The sequence below is a fragment of the Rhipicephalus sanguineus genome, chromosome 2 (assembly GCF_013339695.2).
Source record: "Rhipicephalus sanguineus isolate Rsan-2018 chromosome 2, BIME_Rsan_1.4, whole genome shotgun sequence".
NCBI lineage: Eukaryota > Metazoa > Arthropoda > Arachnida > Ixodida > Ixodidae > Rhipicephalus > Rhipicephalus sanguineus.
In genome coordinates this window covers 50634253-50653941 of record NC_051177.1, presented here as the reverse complement: position 1 = coordinate 50653941, position 19689 = coordinate 50634253, and the positions used below count along the sequence as shown (strand labels likewise).

General features: G+C 45.9%; 1 protein-coding gene across 1 annotated transcript; it reads right to left on the bottom strand.

Annotated features, from left to right (window-relative positions):
• Nucleotides 1-3849: 3849 nt before the first annotated feature.
• LOC119381571 (solute carrier family 23 member 1) lies at nucleotides 3850-17182 on the bottom strand. Its single transcript, XM_037649346.2, has 9 exons — nucleotides 17123-17182; nucleotides 14143-14283; nucleotides 12996-13153; nucleotides 12249-12378; nucleotides 11372-11553; nucleotides 10299-10413; nucleotides 9631-9772; nucleotides 6954-7207; nucleotides 3850-4164 (listed from the first exon to the last, which is right to left on the bottom strand). Exons 1-9 carry the CDS (start codon nucleotides 17180-17182, stop codon nucleotides 3850-3852), a joined length of 1497 nt encoding a protein of 498 aa, XP_037505274.1.
• Nucleotides 17183-19689: the final 2507 nt, after the last annotated feature.

The following is a 19689-nucleotide window of genomic DNA, read 5'->3' as shown; positions in this document are numbered from 1 at the left end:
TCTACAACTTGATTGTTAGCGTGATCATGCGACAGACATACGGACATCCTTCAGCTTTCAGAAGGCCACAGCAGTAGATGTTAAGCCAGCATTTAGCTGGTGTTTATACACCATGTAAATGGTGTAAACGGCCTTCTCGTGTGATGCCTGATCAGAGATAAAGCGCGTTTGTTCTGCTAACGTAATCGGTATAGCCTAAATCTAGAATAAGAGGTCGCTGTTCCAGAAAAAAGTATTATATCTGGATAACTTGATCCCTAGTAAAATTTGCCAAGACTTTCATGCTTCTTCAGGAAACTGTCACCCGTTGAGCAGTACCTGTCCGGGAAAATTAACCATATTGAATTCGTACGGCGTGTGAGGGAAACGCTTTTTTTTTTTTTTTTTTGCTGTATACTAACATTTTATCGTGCCTAGAGTAAGATAACGGACGCCTGGCTTCACTTTCCAAACATGACTTCCACTGGAGCTGTTTTTTAAAACCTCCTTGATTAAACCCTGAATTAGGGTAAGGTGGGGCAAAATGAGACGCGGGGCAAAACGCGACATTTTGACTTTGCCGCCCTCTACAGCTAATACAAAAAGTAGCTTTTCTTTGTTTCTCTATTTCAGCAATAGGTGGCGGTAGTTTTCGACGTTTTTTGTGTAAAAGTTGATTGCTCACAGCGTTCGGGCGGAAAAAATTGCGCAGCTGATGTCAGTGTGTTCGTGACCCGCCAAAAAGGGGGCGAAATTCTGCTCGGCCAAATTTTCGGATCCACGCATGAAGCTACTCGGCGTCAGTACAACAACGTAAGTATTTATATTGTTACTTTATACTACTAGCTACATTCCACCAAAAGTTTAGTTCATTTGGTGCCGTGGGCCAAAGGGAAAATACTTTTTATTTCGGGCATGTGAGAGGGGGCAAAACGCGAGAAAAAGGCGTTGAATTGCCTAAGAGAGTGTCTTATTAAGTGATCCATTTATTTACGCTCATTATATATAATATTTTTTTTTGTTTAGGATGGTACGGACGTACAAGAGAATATCATCTAGAGTTTTCTGGGAGGAAAACGAGATGAAAAATGCACTGAATGCTTTTCAGGAGTTTCGGAGCAACACACATCGGGATCTGTTTGGATTCAATGCGTGGAGTGCAAAGACTGGGCTCATGAAGACTGCGTGGGGGCCCACGGAGTGAATTTGAAGCGCTTCTGCTGCAAGAACTCAAAGGATAAATTTTTTTCACACTCTCGTTTTGACTCACGCAGCGTCTCGTTTTGCCCCGCAGGTTGGGGCAGAATGAGACATCTGGTGCATTTTTTTTTCTTTTTAAAATAAACTTTTGAACAGTCTAAACGTCGCCATATATATGTAGCACATGCCTTGTACCCAAAAGAAAGTTCCTGCATTTATGTTTTATGGTAACGAGTGAAAAAAAAATATTCGCTATTTTCAAACTTTTGTCGCATTTTGCCCCGCCCTACCCTAATTTGTTTCATACATCAGGTAAAGCGCTGCGGAAGCCACGCCAGAAGTTCGGCCATCTAAATGTATAAATCCGCGCATATCGAGGTCAGATTGTGTCGTTATAAATGCTCGTGCCAGCCGCGCACAAGCCCGCGCGTGAGGCGTCGCGACGGGCTGAGAATGACAAACTAGAAAACGGAAACTAAATGCCAAATGATCTGTAACAATGTATTAACCGCCGTCTAACGGAGTTTGTCTTGTTTGAATATATCTTCCTTAAAAACTCGGGCTAAATAAAAAGATCACGTTCTGGCTGGTAGAAACACCGAACTCTTTCTTGGTGCGAACGCATCTGAAAGCATCAACAGCTTCAAACGCAATGTATGAAATAGAGTATAGATTAATCACGTGGAGGCAGGTGTTTATACTGGCATCAGATATTTGTCGCTACATGGAATCTGAGCTAAAGCTGAATTTACACGAATTCACTGACGTGCAGCCTGGAACCGCGAGTTAACTACTAAGGGTTGCTTCTTGTTTTACTGTACCCCGCTGTTTTTTACACGAGACGCAGAGAGCAGCACCATGCAGCAGTTTATAGGCAAGCAACTCAGGCTATCGTATCTTTATAAATACTTCATCACCAAGATTTCGTTAAAATGATCACTAAGCAATCATTAGGGCAAATGACGTGATGTCACCGATTTTCGTACTGTGTGGATCTCTCTTGCAAAACTTATCCGTTACCGCAGAGTAATCGCTCCATGCTGAGTCGTCATCACAACTAGAAGCAGGTTCAGGAATACTTTTTTTTATCCTCGTAAACGAAAGCGAAAACACCTCTTACCTGGGATAGTGTGATCCAGTAAGCAACCCACGAAGCCTCCAATTACAGACCCCGTTGAGAAGAACGCGTAGATCACCCTGTCGATCACTTTGATATCTGTAAAAGAAAAATTAAAATTCCTCCTAAGGATGGCATGTTTTCATGCGATAGATCAAGATAAGAAAATGTACTTGTGTGGGACAACTTGAAAAATATCGCGAAGTAATCTGTAACCAAATGAAACAAGGCGTTTGTGGTGTCCCGACTTCTTTCTTGTGTCCGTGCTTGCACGCCCTGTCTTTTTGGAATGAATACTTACCAACTAGGTCAGCTCTCTCGTTATTCTATGAAACAAAGTATAGCTTCCTATGTCTCGGAGCCGTCTTTCAATACGCGCCTTCTAATTGCATACGTGCATAAGCTCGCACCAGAACTTTACTGCTGAAGACATCTCGACTACGGCATTCAAGCGGAACTTATTTGCGATGGTTGCTGCTTGTAACGTGCACAATAGAACGTGATATCACGTCTAATAGAGGGAACAAAGGGTCCTTCAAATGCACTTGAAAGATACCTGCCTCAGAAAAATGGTTAAACAAACATTCCCAAACACGCTCTTGCTTTGTTCTGTTTGCTTTTAATTGCAAATGCGAGGGACTTTCATAAAGTTCGTATTACCAGTGTAATGATAGATTTATAAAAGGCGTACACAATATCCATCAAAATGAGTGTGCGTCTGTTTCGTTTTAGCGCTAATATAAAACTACTGTGTTATATAATAGCGCGCCACACCACGCAACAGAAATGGTAGTGAACACCGGGAAAGTCCGGCTCACTCAACGCAGTTGGCCGTTACGCGTGCGGCCCACTTAGACTACGAAGTTTTGCCTCACCACCAAATTCACCTGATCTCGCACTGAATCAATTCTTCCCCTTCCTTCACATAAGAACACCTGCGCGGGAAACCTTTTCAGGACGACGAAGAAGTCAGGGGCGTAGCCAGGGTGGGGGGGGGGGGGGGTTCAACCCCCCCCCCCCCTTCCAAAATTTTTCAGTTCTGCTGGCGTATATATACACGCGCACATACAAATGCACGCACGAACATACATAAAGTATGGTTGAACCCCCCGCCCCCGAAAAAATTTTCTGGCTACGCCCCTGGAAGAAGTCATCGCTCAAGTGAAGTTCGTGCATGATTGGTAGAAGTGTGTGAATTTAGAAAAAGCATAAACTTCCACTAAAAATTCATTTGTTTGTTTGTTTCTTCATGGCAATAATATGAACTTTATGAACGCCCCTAGTGAGGCTGCTGAAAGCATCATTGGCATGTATCACACTGGATTTGTTTTCTGGTATAGTTTAGTCAGAATTAATTTTGACCGCATGTGGCTCTGCAACACGATTTTAAATATAAGTAAACGGGAGTTTCTGGGTTTCGGACCCATGTAAATGCGGCAGCCTTAGCGGGGAATCGTGCTCGTGACTCTAGTCTTTCAGCAGTGCAATGCCTTAGCCGTTAACCTACTGCGGCGGGCACGGTACCTTTACAAATCACACGTGCCGGCTATCTTCTATCTGAACATTTGCAAAGATACAGCGGAAGATGACTTGCGGGTCATGACGAAGTCGCTCGCGGGTCCGACGTGCATTGGTATGACAAGGCCCATGGCGAGGGAAACGCCCACGATGAACACGTTCCGCGATGAGGTCAAGTCCACGTAACGCAGGTGCGCCAAGCCTACACCCGCCAGAGTCGAGAGGAGCACGAGAAGCATCCCGCCAACAATGGGAGTCGGTATACTGAGCATGAACATGCTCTCCTTGGTGATCAGCCCGAACACGATCATGATCACGGCGGCCACCTGAACCACGCGCAGGCTGGCACACTGCACATAACGAAAATTACGGTCAATGACCAAGTAAGAAAAGCCGCCAGATCCCACGCATTGTGGGAATCGATGTAATGCGAAGCAGCCAGCAAAGATCTACATACATCGTCTTGTCTGTCATTGAGGAAAATGCGTGTAACTCATGTTATTTACGTTCGTCACACAGTAACGTCGCGCAATACCAATTTCGGCGTAGACCAAGCTAGCGAAACGGCCGCCAGCGCACCATGAGCGTGGCACGTAAGTCATGCTGTACATGACATGCGTGTCATGATTTTCATGTTAACTCATGTTATTTATGTTCGTCACACAGTCACGTCGCGCAATACCAATTTCAGGGTAGATCAAGCTAGCGAAACGGCCGCCAGCGCACCATGATCATGGCACGCACCATGATCATGGCACGTAAGTCATGGTGTACATGACATGCGTGTCATGATTTTTATATTAGCTAGTGCTATTTATGTTCGTTACGCAGTAACGACGCGCAGTACCGATGTTGGTATACATCAAGCTAGCGAAACGGCCGCGAGCGCACCATGAGCGTGGCATGTATATCATGCTGTACATGACATGCGTGTCATGATTTGCACGTTAGGACCTGTCAGTTATGTTCGTCTCTTGTCACGCCGTATCAATTTTGGTATATATCAAGTTAACGAAACGGCCATAAAAGCACCAAGACTGCGGCATGTATATCATGTCATTCATGACATGCATATCATGATTTTCATGTTATGACTCGTCATTCATGTTCGTCATACAATCATGTTATGCCATACCAATTTTGGTGCACATTCGATAACGAAACGAGCAGGAGAGCACAAAGTCGTAGGCGGCTAGATAGATAGATAGATAGATAGATAGATAGATAGATAGATAGATAGATAGATAGATAGATAGATAGATAGATAGATAGATAGATAGATAGATAGATAGATAGATAGATAGATAGATAGATAGATAGATAGATAGATAGATAGATAGATAGATAGATAGATAGATAGATAGATAGATAGATAGATAGATAGATAGATAGATAGATAGATAGATAGATACGCTCAAAGTGGCAGAAGTTCGCTAAGAAATGCTTCGCATTTAAAAAAAGGAACAGTTTTTGACGTTTCGGAACCTGCCCAGCTTGCTCGTTCGCAATACAGCGGACCTATGTACTACGTATGACGTAATGACCGACCATAAATGTGAGACACATTTCCGCCTGCCCTGTTAAAGGGATCTGGTGTCGTCAGTATCAGCAGAGATTCGAGTAGCAGTCTCGTTGTCCCGTTCCTTTTCTTTAGCGGTGACTGTGGCATGCTATCAAGCAATGCAGTGGAAACTGTTGTGCACATGCTGGCCCCCTGCATAGCGCATGGCGAGAAGTCGTTCACCGCGGGCGCCCTTCGCATTGCTTTGTAGTGCGACATTTACCAACGTACCTTTACAACAGCAAGATGTTGGCGAGGGCGTGATTCGGTCACTACCGTTTCCGGAAGAAGGTTTTCTGGATTGCAGACTTTCGTTTGCGAAAGCCACGAATCCAGAAAGCCTTCCAGCGTCCTTCAGATCTTCCAAGATGCTAAGGACGCTCCAGCGACAATCCTTGTTCAACGACATTGTATCAATTACTTCTCTTTGAACCATTGCGCTGCTTGAAAGGAAGTGTTACTTACGGCTAGCCAGTCACACGAGCGCTCGAAGCGATAGTGTCACTGCTTAATGGTTGTGGGAACGCAGGCTCCAAAATTGCGGTTAACGTCAAACAAAAATGACGTGCACAAAAATAACGCCTTCAAAGTGGAACAAGTAGTGAAACTTCGGGACGCAGTAAAAACGACAGACATACACGGTGCTGTGTATGTCGTCTTTACTACAGCCACTGGTTACGCTGTTTGTTCCGCTTTGATATGCCCCAGCCAGACCAGTTCAGCACTCTCCTGCAACGCCTTGCCCTCGAATAGAATCCGGTTGGCGCAGTAGACGTTTAAAGAATGCAGCTGTGCTTCCTCGAGAATGGCCGATTCTTTTAAGTTCGAGTATGTCAATTCATCCGGACAAGAAATTCACAAGATCCTAGGGAAATGTGTGTTGTATTATTTCCGTATATTTCACGCATAGCATCACATTGCAAGGGTGCGCCATTGCCACACGTGACAAGGTCGTGGCTTCGATGCTGTTTCGCGTGCTGAATAAACATCACAGTGGAAGGGATGAAAAGTCCTTAAACAGGGAGTGTCGCTGGAATCACTTGTCGAAACGTTGGCTCCAGCACAACCCCCATAGGCGTGCGCACAGGGGGGCAAGGGGGAAGGGGGCGCCCCCCAATCACCTAAGAAGGGGGGCGCAAAATCTGCCCCGTACGTTGACTTAGTAGAGTGGGGGGGGGGGCGCTGCGATAAACATTCGCACCCCCCCCCCCTGATGGGGAACTCCGCGCACGCCTATGACAACCCCTGTTCAAGGATTTTTCCGTTCTCCATCTGCCATATGGTATGGGGATGCATACGCATCGAGCAATACCCGGAGATGAATTAGAGGCTAAGCTATCAGACGCGGACCTGAAGAATCGTGTAGCCTGATAGAACGGGCACGATAGATGACCATTGCCTACGGAGACAGCCCAACTGGGGCGAACAATGCGTTTGCTCAGTATAAAGGTTTTGTTATCCTCTTCCTTCTCATCTTCTCCTGAACTTCTGACTATTGCAACAGTAGCATGGCTGGATACATGGGACAACCAGTAGTTGTGAGGGAGGCAGCGCAAGATGCGCGAACACATTCAGTACCCTGGTGAGGGCGATGAGGCCGAGGTTCAAGTCCTGCGAGCCGCACAGCATGCCTGAGCCGAAGCAGCCCGCCAACAGGCATCCCACGCCCTCCATGAAGATTCCGCGATTGAGGGCACGCGGCGGCGGCGGAGGCAGGCCAGCGACCACGGCATACGCGTAGTAGTCGCACACCGTCTCCATCATACCGATGAAGCTCACGAATCCCATGGCCACCATGGATTCCCATTGAGCCGTAGGTGTGCCCCATTGGACTGCACCAAGCATTGATAGAGAGCGCGCAAGGTTTTTATTGCCATGAAACGATGGATTCGGTGGGAAGCTTTCTTCAAGCCTCGAACACTACTTGTCCGAAAATGTCAGAGAAGTGAAGAAGAAACAGCTGAGGTTCGTATGTCTGCATCTGCTGAAGCACAGTATAGCCTCTTTTCTAAAACTGTCAAGCTATTCGAAAATTACAACAGGGCGTCGTGCTTTGATAAATCATGGATGTTTGTCGATGCTGTCACGGCTGCCGCTAATATGTTGTTCTATTCGTCGCTCTTATTTTTGCACCTGTACCATCGATTGTTGCTCATTGTATTGTTTTTTAAGCTTATTCGTCATTTAAGTTTCAGTTTTATAATTTAGTAATATAATGCACAGAATAATCTTATATTAACGCGCGTTAATGAGCTCGCTTCGCAGAAATTCCGGTGTCGGCGCCGGCGTCGTTGGTTATTAGCGAAAAATCATCTTGTCCGTGACCGAAAAATCAAGAAATGCAAATAAAATAAATAATAAACAATATTCGGTTCGAGTGAGAATCGAATCCAGGCCGTCTGCGTCACAAGCAGCTAGGTGTTCTACCAGAGCCATGATATTGCTTGAAATTGCTTCGAAAAAAAAAACACTATAACTGAATGTCATGTAGTGGAAGGAATCTCCTTAACGCATGTAATATTGCGTGTCAGAAGTGTAGAATCGCGCCAGGCATCAAAACTTGTGAATTGCAAAACCGGTGGGTGTTATAAAGGCCCACGCCATTACAGAGCGCTCAGACATATTTCATCATCATCAGCTGCAAAAGCATCAACGAAGTGAGCAGCTGCGTAGGTTCGCGTGTTGCCTTACGGACACGTAGAGGGCCCTTCGCTGATTCGTAAAAAGAATTATGGCGTAATGGGCACTTAACAACTGTACTTGCAGTAGGCATTCATGGATAGTTTGAAACGGCCAATGTTACGCACACAGTCATTCGTCTCCTTACGGCACGGCTGAGGCATGCACCGAGAACCGAAGCTATAGCTATTGAGAAGGCGATGCGTGCGGGGCTCTACTACGCTATCGTGTTCTACTCTTAAAGGCGAAGCGCAAGCGTCCTCCAAGTTTTGAGACGTTAATACTGGCACTTTCATGATATAACTGTGTTAGCCCGAGCGCAGCTTGCACGAGCTCTAAAGACTACTCGTTGTAGCGCACCAACACCGCGTCTCAGCTCCTGGTACTAGGCTCGTACTAAAGTTCCGCGGAGCGTTGGCTGTAGAATTGTACTTCACGACGAGGCGCGCATAAAGGTTTGCAGACCGGTGATTCCACTTCGCTAATATATTGTCCACCTAGATTCGTGTAGGCCATAGAGTTTCTTACAATAATACCCAGAGGGGAATCTGGCGCTAGTGTCTACGCGGGCTCCTTCAGCGGCGCTTCAACCACCATGGGAATGATGGCAAGTACAGGCTTCGGATTTGCTTCGGATGGATTAGGTTCTTGAGATTCGCAACGCTTGTTTGCCGAATGTAAAACAAAGAGATATGAAGTTGTTTCCAATTAAAACTTGCTTCATTCCTTTGTGCGTAAAACTTATTGCAAAAGTTTTGCGTCACGGTGAAATGGAAGTGAAACCCGGACAAATTCAACCACCATGGTATGCATTGCTCTGCAAATGCGTTCCAGATTTGGTATCACGATAAAATGAATTATTTTCTTTACAACACTTAAAACAAACGCGCTTGTCTTTCCCTCGAAAGTACGCATTAGCTATTTATGGAAATAACCGTAGCATATTGAGTGAGAAACAATTTGCGTATTATCTACTGCGATGCCAGGTGCGTCTGTCCAAGTGGTCTGCCCCCAACGCATCTCTCGTTTTGTTGTGAAGTCGAGTCAGAGGAGCGTGAGAGTGCGTCTACTTAGCTTCGCCGTCATTTTGCAGTCGATTTGAAAGAGTTTTGACAAGTAGCGCTTATCACAAAACGTGAAGTCTATGCAGTTTCCTGCACTGTCATGGGACGCTACATCTATGCGCAGCGGTGAGTGCACGACGCTTTGCTAAAACTGTCAAATGCAACCTGTAAAGCTGCACCGTGGCAGCAAACCAAGAAACCTAGCGGTATACAACTCTTTGAACAAAAGCACTGCTTGAGTGCTTTGCAACGCGCCCCACTGCCCACGCCTCGAAAAGAACGAAACTGAAACTGTAGAAAAAGATCCATAGACAGTTCGCTAGCTAACGCTATCAAATCCGAAGCCTGAACTTCCCATCATTCCCATGGTGGTTGAACGATCGCAGCGCCAGTTTCCTCTCTGGGGTATTGTATGAAACTCTATGGTGTCGGCTCTCATCAAGCTTCTACTTCAAAAATCGTAATACAATGTCTCGTGTATTGTGTACCGTCTTCAATCTCTGCTCACTCACATGGGTACGGCACGCGGAACCACGTCGTATTTCTTATGATGCTGGCCATCTGGTCTGTGCGGCCAGCGTGATCTTGCGGGAAAAGGTTGTTCACCGTCAAAATGTGGCACACTAGCCACACGATGGCTACGGTGACGAAGATCTGCGAGGAGAGATACATTACTGAAACCAGAGTTCGTATTACTGGCGCAGTATTAAAAACGAGACAGAAAGAACAGTGGCATGCTTTCATATAATGTATAGCTATATACTCCACATGCCGTTGTCCTTGGAAATGAATACAGCCAAATACAGCCGAAGTCGTTACAATGTTACGATACTAGTATTCTCTAGATTCTATCATTTCCCAATCTCTGCCTCGAAACTGCTTAAAGACGGTGCAGCGCCGCTCAAATCGAGAGACAGGACCAAGCATTTTCACTTTCACTGTCGCTGTCTGCGACGTGCTAACTTTTCTCATCCCACATTACTCCATGTTTCCACGCGCACATAAATCATGCTTGGAAGCAGCTAGACATGTCTACATATGTATATCCAGCGTGTTGAACATGACATACACTGGCGTCATCTGAAGCCGAGAGGCTTCCTTGTCAGCAAAAGATTCTTTACAGGTAATAATCATCAGGAGAAGCCGCTGATTCTGCTGCTGAAATACCGCTGATTCTCACCGGTAGGATGGAGAGGAACGTTATACCGTCGTTCACCCTCTTCACGACCGCGATTTCCGAAGATGGTCGACACGGTGTCAGGTAGTGCGACAACAGCGTGATGAGCCCCGCGGTGCTGTAAAACAGGCCACGTGCTTACCAGCGGAATCTTTCTTTATCGGCTGTATCGACATGAAATTTACACATTGCGATCGACTTTGCTACGCTGATTTCCCTACATGGGCGTCACTTGTGTCGCTTTTACTTTCGCGTTTTCGTTATTATTTCTTGCCATAACAATGTTGGCACTGTTATGTTGTTTTGTACGTGATTGCTCGTGTTTGCTTTACTTGTTCACCCAGTCTCTGCTTACTTGTAAAGTCTGCTTTACTTGCTTGCTTTGTTTGTTTTCGCTTTGTTCATTTCGCTTAATGCACGAGATTCCATATTCCTATTGAGGTTTCACCCACGTAGGGATTTGCTTTTGTTCCATATTTCCTTTCGAAAAAAGTCTATTTTGGCTTATATCATTGGCATGGGAGCTAAGGGGTGGCTGGTGGTGTTATGTAAATAAACAAAAGAAAATACGCAATACAGACGCCATACGTACAGAAAGCAAGGTTCGCAAATAAGGTCTGATGTTCGCTCAGCGCAGCCGCTATACATATCCCAACTTGCTCAAGCAACTGGCTATAATTGTATAGCTCAGACGCCATGCATCCTCACTGAAACGTTCCGTATACCACTCCAATAGGTGCCTCTTTCCTTACGGAATCCATGTAGTACGTAGAGTCCATATGTTTTCCGTATAGCTGCCATATATTTCCGTAAAAATTTTACGGAAAGACACGGAATTATTGGAATGGCATATGGAAGATTTCTAGGATTTAGCTTAACACACATAATCTGATTATCCATTCGTTGACCGTTCATCTGTTGCACAAACAAACAAACGCGCAGACACGCAAGCACGCACATTATGCACATACATGCTGCAACCTACAGCTGTCTTGCTTGTCGTCAACGCAGTTGTGTTGCGGATTAAAATTCTCAAAGTTGTAAAACTTGGTGCACGTGAACGGGCAATGACTCACATGGCGGCTATGGTCCAGCTCGTGCTCGCGGGCTCGGTGGCTGCCGAGATGTTGGAAAGGCCGATGAGCGCGATGGCGGGCGTCATGGTGAGTGGCGTGATCCAGCGATGGAACAGCCCCACGAAGCCCAGCCCACCCATGAAGAGCTCAGTCAAGGCACCAACGGCTGTGCTGGCCTGCACCTGCAATCGCCGCGCCCTCCTTGTTGTGAGCGTTATATCTTTACGAAGCCGTTGGTGGAGTACGAAAGAAAACGAGCTCCGCAATGGACGGAAAGATGAAAATGAAGCGATGACGTCCTTCTCACAAAGGACTGCCATTGGTCCTCGGCTTTCCGAGGTAAAGGTGGGAAGTAAACAGCTCTTCGAATGTAACAGTAAGTGTCCTTGCTCGCCATTATTGTCAAAAACGTGCGTAGCCATAACCCTGCGCATTAAAAATGACGTGAAAGGTCGTGCTGAGTGGAGGTATGGGGCAGAAATTGTGCCCCCCTTTAGATGATCAGGGGGAGGGGGAACGCCTTGGCCCTCCCCTTCCCTTCGTGCGCGCGCCTATGGGGATGCGAGTTCGATATGCGTTTGCAATACCAATATCTGCCAAAAAATCAACACACACAATCTCACCTGACGGAAGTTCGCTTCGTTAACCCAGTGTTATTCGCTGCGAGGATACATGTTTTATTTGAGTTTTGAATTGGCTCCTTACACTGACAAAAGGCCTCGCTCGATCTGAGGGTGTCGACGTAACTATTACCAGTTAGAAAACCATCTTTTTTTTTTTGACCCACTGAATCAGGGTTCTATTTTTTTTTCTCACATCTTCATGGGGAAGATATCGCCAGTTATGTCAATATTGTAAACAATTAGCAGACGCGTACTTCGAGAATCCTTGAGGTCCAGATCTCGTCGTCGAATGTGCTGTTGTCCGGGCACGGGACGCTGTCGTACTTCAGCTCAGCGACGGCGGGTGACGACATGGTGAGGGCACCGCTTTGGATTACGGGAAGCCTGCAAGCACAGTGAGACCTCGTGTAGTTCCCTCTCGTAAAGCCGAGAGAATTTTACTTATGCTATCGCTAAGTGGGTGAACAACTGCGGCATAAAGGGGCATTACGAATGGCGCTTGCCTTTCGTCCTCGTCCGCAGTAGCCCCATCACTCAGGGGTTGATTTTTGACAGTTTATCTTTAGGTCAGCTTGCATATTTATGGAACACCATCAATATGCACTCTGTCCTATGTCTTTTCGGTTTCTCGTTGAGTTTGTGCTGTTATTCATATGAACGATGCATAACCAACTAGTCTGCCAGCAAATTAACCCGGAGCGGAGGATTCCGGGTTAATTTCGGCCGCCTGGGGTTCTTTAAGGTGCACCTAAATCTAAGCACACAGGTGTTCGTTGCTTCCCCCGTGGCCTTGAATTCAACCCGCACCCTCGAGCTTAGCAGCGTGCCACCTTAGGTGCCAAGCTGCCACGGCGCCGATTAATACGGGTTCATGTGACGGTAAAAGTCCCGCTTCAGCTTTTTAAATATAGTGCACTGCAGATGATATTCCTACCAGCGATGTAGAATTTATAATTGAGGATAGCAAGCAATCCTCCGGCAGTGTGCAGGTAGTAACGCACCTGACTCCAGCGGTGGTCTGGACGAGCGTGCCGACGCCCGCGATGAAGGAGGTGGAGCCCACAAGCAGCCCGATGGCCGGGTTGTCCTCCTCCGTGCACAGGAACTTGGACAGTGCCTTAGGCTGGAGCACCGCCAAGCCTTGCACTGTCATGTAGTGCTGCCAGAAAGAGGTCGGTGACAATATTACAGCGAAGAAGTCGCTGTGCAGGATGTCTGTGCGGTAGTTCAGCCAAAATGAAGCATATCGGTAGCGGTAGTGCAGAACAGTTCGCCAACTAACCGATCACTGGGCAGTTAATCTTACAATTTCGTTCTCAGTGGCTGTATTACATTGCACTGCGGCATGATAGTTATCAGCCAGTGTCACTCGACTACAGCTCATCGCATGAATGTGTTCTAATAATACTTTGTCTTGAGCGACTTGGTTCACACTCGGCGTCATTCGTTTGTGTGTTTGTCTCCTGTCTCCGTCTGTGTCACGCTGCACACCTCCGAGAATAGACAGCAATGCCGTTGTTACTTAAGTGACCTGATTGTCTTCATGAACGATGTGGTTGCGAAGGTAAAGTCACGCCGAATATGAGCTGCAACACGTTTCCCCACGATCAAAGTGATTTCAGAGCCTGAACGGCGACAACGACAAACGTGATATCGGTCTATAAAATAGTGTTGACTGGAGCAGAGTTTATTAAGAAAAACTTTATCGCGGCGCCAGTGTTCGGCGCCGTTGCCTCTTTTACCTCGGCCACCGTGTTCCAGCTCATATTGAACGTGACTGTGCACGCTGCGTAATGATTGGATCAAGAAAAAACTAGGAAGGAGTGTCACGTGACTCCACTAGCCTCTGCAAGCCAAGTTCCTCCGATTCCGCCTATCCCGACCAGCGCGTGGTACCTCCTGGGTAGGATTAGGCCTCCGCAGTTCCCACAGCAGACGCAACCAAACCGAGCCGACCAATAGTAGCACTTGCCTATCACGTGGCCAGAACCCATTTCAGCCTTAAACTTTTCATGACTAGGCTTCGAGATTGTCATGTGACGCTCCCTCCTAGTGTTTCTTAGTAATAGGCGATTGAGAAGACAGAAAATTGATTATCGTGAGGATAACTTTCTACGCGTCTGAAAAAAAAGATTAAGGCGGCCTTACCTGCAGGCTCAAAAGAAAGGACAGCATAATAATTGGCTGCTCGTGGACGTCGTAGAAGGCGGCCAGCTTCTTTCGCTTCCTCTTGTGCGGCTGCTCCTTGTCGAAGTGAAGCATCGCTGGAAGCTTCGGTCGAAGCTTACCCTGTCGAGAGACGTGCGTCCGATGAATTTCTCCATGCCTTGACCAGTAATGCGCGGCTTATACAAAAATGTATTTTATAAGATATTAGCTTTTCATTTGTTCCTGGAGCACAAACCTTAAGCTTAAGCCTTATGCAAGTCAACCCAGTAAACAACAAATGCCCATTAGATTAACATGGCAGTCCATGGATATCTAATGGAATGGACATTCTTCGTTTACTGGGGAGGTCAAGAATAGCAGGATACATAGAAAGGACGTGGCATACTCAACATTCGTCTCAATTAACTGCACCACGTGACTAAATGTACGAGATAGAAATGCGAACTGCGCAAAATGTTATAGTCAGCTCGAAGTTCAGCTCGACAGCTCGAAGTCAGCTCGATAACGGTAATTTTTTCGGTTCTGTATTTCTTGATTTCACGAAAGCCTAGCTTTGACGCTGTTAGTCATAATATCTTATTTACCAAATTAGAACCTTTGGGTATCACTGGTCCATCCTTAACCTTCATCAAAAATTACCTACTTGATCGCGAACGATCAGTCTGCATAGGGGGCGTTCATTCTAATGTTAAAATAATTAATTAAGGGGTACCGCAGGGTTCTATACTTGGGGCCTTACTGCTTTGCATCTACATTAATGATTTACCTAATTGCCTTAATGATTCTAAAGTTATCCTACACGCTGAAGATACGACGATTTCCGTGTCACATAAGTCATTATCAACTATGATCACTAACCTGAACAACGAACTGAACAATGTTGTTAAATGGTGTCGCTTAAAGAACTTAATTTTAAAAGCACTTAAAACTCAGTTCATGGTTTTTAAAACTTCTCAAAGAGTGCTCCCTTTTCATACCACAAGTGTCGATTGACCATATCATTCCTGCAGCTGACTGTATATGTTCTATTGGCGTAACATTAGACTCTTATTTGAAGTTTACAAATCATATTGCTTGCGTGAAACAGAAAACTGCCTTTGGTATAAGAGCCTTCATTAAAGCTCGTCCATTTTTCTCACTTGATGCCTTATTGTCTTTGTATTTTGCCTTCATACATAGTCACATCACCCATGGCATTACTTCATGGGGAAATACATATAACACTCATCTTTCGACCATACAGCACATTCAGAATCAGGCCGTTCGCATTATCACCAACACTTCTTTTTATTCTAATGCTACTCCACTCCCTCAGGCTAACTACATTCTACCTGTGTCTGGCTTGTTTAATTTTCACTTAATCATAACTTTAGTTAAACAGCTTAACAAGCAGCTTGCGTGTGAATTAATCGGTTCTAGATAGCTCATAAACTCTAATAGCACTAGGTTTGCCCACAATCAAAACTTCCTTTTTCCTAAATGTAGCACCAACTATGGCAAAATGACATCTTCCTTCGCAGCGATCAAATTATGGAATAACTTACCCTACACACTAAAATCATCATCGTTGCATGCATTTAAAGGTGAACTTCAACTTTTCTTATTGTATAATTAGGATGTCAACGGTAATTATTTCTTATGTAAAACTGTATGCGTAATTAACTTTGAAAATGTTTGTAAATTTAGGTTTATATTTTATGGTGTGCTCATTTAGTTGTGTAACAAGTTCTTATGTAATCGTTATATTGCATCGAATGCGTGTTTTTTTCACTAGTATGTTCACTATTCACTCACGTTTGGATTGTATAATTTTAACATGCTGTAATGATTAATCATTTCAACGTTATTGTTAACCGAGGGTCCCACTGCAGTCACTTGATTATGGGACCCTCGTCTGCATACTACTAACCATGTACCTTTATATTTGAAAGAAATAATAAACTGAAACTGAAGTTGGAACGCGTTTTACGAGTCGGGCTTTTGGGCAGACAGCCTTGACATCGTAGTATTTGCGAGTTTGCGCCGGCCCTTTTTACACTTGCTTATCAGTCAAAAAAGTTAGAAGTGTACGAAGGCAGAAGCAAGCGTAGATATTGTGTCCACGCAATGCAGACGACATTTAAAATGGGCGAGTGGTTTCGCTGTGACGCATGAACTCATGACTGCTGTCACATTCAGTGAGACCGACACACCGGCAGACAATGATCACAACTAATTCAATTGAATATTTTTTCCAACTGACAAACTTTAATCCTGCGAACATTTTTCTTGAGTTCACCATTTTTATTTTCTTGTTAAGTCCCGTTTCGAAATTTTCTGTTTTACGTAGTTGCAACCATTAACTACGTAACTACGTTACCATAGCTTCTGCTGCGTTAAGAAAGGCGAATTGACAATCACACGTTTGTAGCACGAAACCACAAGGAAATCCATACGGATTTCTCGTAACGCTTCTTAGTTGCCGATAAATTCGTCCTGGTCCGGGGCAACTAAGAAGCTTCGGCAACTAAGAAGCTATCTTTGAGAAATCCGCACGTATTTCCTCGTGGCTTCGTGCTACAAACGGGTGGCTGTCAATTTCCCTTTCGTAACTCTTACGCCACCTTGCGGGTTTCCGCAGAACCGATTTGCGATTCTGCTGCGTTCTAGCTCGCATACTTTCTGTCCGAGACAATTTACCCCGTCTAAGAAAGCCTATGGTATCCCCATATAGTTCATTTTCCTAGCTTGCACATTCAGGTAGTTATGGTCAAATGTCTCAAATTTTAGGATTCTGAGCAATTCTAAGATTTCTGTTAACGGGATCGTGCGGCACAAAGTGCGCGCACTGCTGCAATTCGAATTAGCCGCCCGGCGGATGCATTACCACACTTCAGAAGCACGGGGGTAGGGGGCGGAAGGTCCGCGCATTAGAAGTTTTCTGGGACGAGGCACAGATGCCGCCACAGTCGCCACTCACCAGAACGCGGAAGCGATTTCTTGACGATGAGGGCATGCCATTTTCCTGCGATTGGAGCATCGATACCTGCATTCGAAGCACGCGATACAAATTAAGCAATGTGAAAGTTCTAGCAAGCTTGAGTGAGCGAGCTTGAGAACTTACGTCTTGGAGGCCTCGAGGTGGCGTTCCCACTTTGTAGTCCGAGATGTCCTGAGGCCAGAGCGTATTGTTTTTATAATTGCGGAGGACATTTTTGTGGCTAACTTGACAGATTACGAATCGGTGAACGATCCACCCTTCGGTGTGACGTCACCCATAAATACACATAAGCAGGTGACGTCAACGCAGGGCATGCGTACATTAGATAAAATAAAGATGTTCAAAAACTTTCCGTCTGCGGGATTCAGTCCCGTAGCCAGGGGGGGGGGGGGGGCTAGGGGCCGGCCCCCCTTTCCCGAAATTTTGGTGAAGTAAGTGTTTTTACCAAAAATAAATAATGAAACGAGGTGTTTTTCTGAAATAGTCAAGGTTTTCAGCAAGTGGGCTCCTCCACCCCACCCCACCCCCCCCCCCTCGAAAAAATTTCTGGCTACGGGCACGGCGGGATTTTAATTCTGAGCATTCTGTACACTACCACAGAATTCTTGATTATCTGCTCCACAGGCACATGCTTGAACAGACGGAACATAGCGCCTTCATATAGATGTTCTCTGGTGTTCATTCCAACAATCGTGATTTATTACAACATTCATGATATTTAGGTAAGTAGAACAAGTGTGCAATGCTACCGATGTTCGTGTCACGCGCGTTATCTTTTCCATGGCGCCCATGAGACATTTGGGACGTTTGTTATATTGTCGAACTGCTGGGGGCAATTTGAACACTATCCGCATTGTGGGACACACCTCTCGAGCAGCATGCGACTGTCAAAGACCCTGGAGTTTGTTATCCTATCCTCAGTGGGCAGCTACCTGAACATTTCGTCTTCCCTGTTTATCAAGCTTTGAATCTCTCGCAGCTCTCGGAGCACGAACACTCATACCGGTGTCACGCGGTGCACTGCTAATCGCGATTAAGCTTGATCGCGTTCAACTTTCTCAAAAGTGAGTGGATTTCTTCCTGCAGTTTGCGTAAAGGAGCCAATGACGATCAAGAAATTTGATTTGGGTCAGGCCCAACCGCAATCGGAAGTGACCGTGTGACACCGGTAATACAGCTAAAACTCGATCCAACGAAAGCCAATTTTACGAATTTCCCGATCAAACGAGGAAATTTTCATGCCCCGGGCAGGTACCCAAAGGGTTCAATGTTGTCATCGACTCGAATTAACGAAGCTTTCATGACACTGTACTCGATTTAACGAAGTTTTTCCGCAAATAGGGGAGCAAAAATGCAGTGATTTATTTTCAGTGTTTACATAGACGGCTTTTCTTCAGACGTGCGCTATAAATCTATCGCGTTAAAACATCTAACCACCCCAGCCCCGACACTATAGTTGGCGATGGGGGGTATGTGTTTGTTTTCTCTGCAAATACTAATCAGGGAACATGGTGGTTCCTTTACGGCAATTTAATAGTTTATGTGACAGACGGCATTGTTCGCCTCCTTGTAACTTTCTTCATCTGCCTGCTTGCACATGAACTGCGTTCGTTATTCCAGTCTTTGAATATCGGCAGCTTGCCCTAGCTTCCTCGCCTGTATCGCTCGCACATAGGAGGAATTCATGCTCGGGCTGTCCCCGCGGACTTCTGTGTATGGGTTTCGGTTCCGCTTTCGGAACCCGTTCTTCTGCCCTCAGGGGGCGCAGTTCCATTGTGTATAGGCAGACACACTGACGTCAATGAAGAGTTCCGCTTGGGTCTCGGCTGCTGCTCCTTACTTCTTCCCGGCCGGCGCTCCGGGAGCCGGGCCCTTAGGTTCTTCGTTCGGCGTCGGCGTCCCGTACGGCCGCGTCGATACCCCTGAGCCCAGCCCCCTGAGAGCAGAAGAACGGGTTCCGAAAGCGGAACCGAAACCAATACACCACACTTCTCACACGCGCAGGCGTGTATTAGTGGCAAATAAAATGCCGCGGTAGCTTTCGGGCGACGCTACGTTAGAATTTATGATTTCGAAGGACCGAAAAATTGCTTTCTCAATTTTACTAACTTCCCGACTTGACGAAATAATTCGAGCGCCCTCATCACTTCGTTAAATCGAGTTTCAACTGTATAGCCTTTTCATTAGAGCGATTCAGCGTAGAACACGTCAGCGCGGATTGTTTGGGGCGAGCCTCTTACACGAAGGAACGGCTGTCGCTAATTGACATTAGAGGAATAGCAAATCGCCCCTATAGCAACGTCGCACAGCCTGACATTCTAGAACTCTCCCCATAGAAAGGGGTAAGAATAGATATCCGCTTCCGCTGCTGAAATGCCTAGGGCTCCTCACCATTTTGCGGCTTCCTGCTGAATCGATGAAGACGCAGCGGTGAACGTGAGCGTTTGAGCGTGCAGCTATTCTTCTTCTTCAGCTCGAGCCTGCGTGAACCTGATTGGCGTTCGTCTTCGTCCTTCATCTCGAAAGACGTGTTGCGTATAACCACA

Bases quoted from the DNA above. Each gene is read 5' to 3' on its own strand.
- LOC119381571 (XM_037649346.2), bottom strand. From the start codon at position 17,182: ATGCTCCAATCGCAGGAAAATGGCATGCCCTCATCGTCAAGAAATCGC. The intron at 11,554-12,248 runs GTACGCGTCTGC...CGGCGATTGCAG, and splicing joins GGACCTCAAGGATTCTCGAA to GTGCAGGCCAGCACAGCCGT. The intron at 4,165-6,953 runs GTACTGAATGTG...CGTTATGTGCAG, and splicing joins GCCTCATCGCCCTCACCAGG to TGTGCCAGCCTGCGCGTGGT.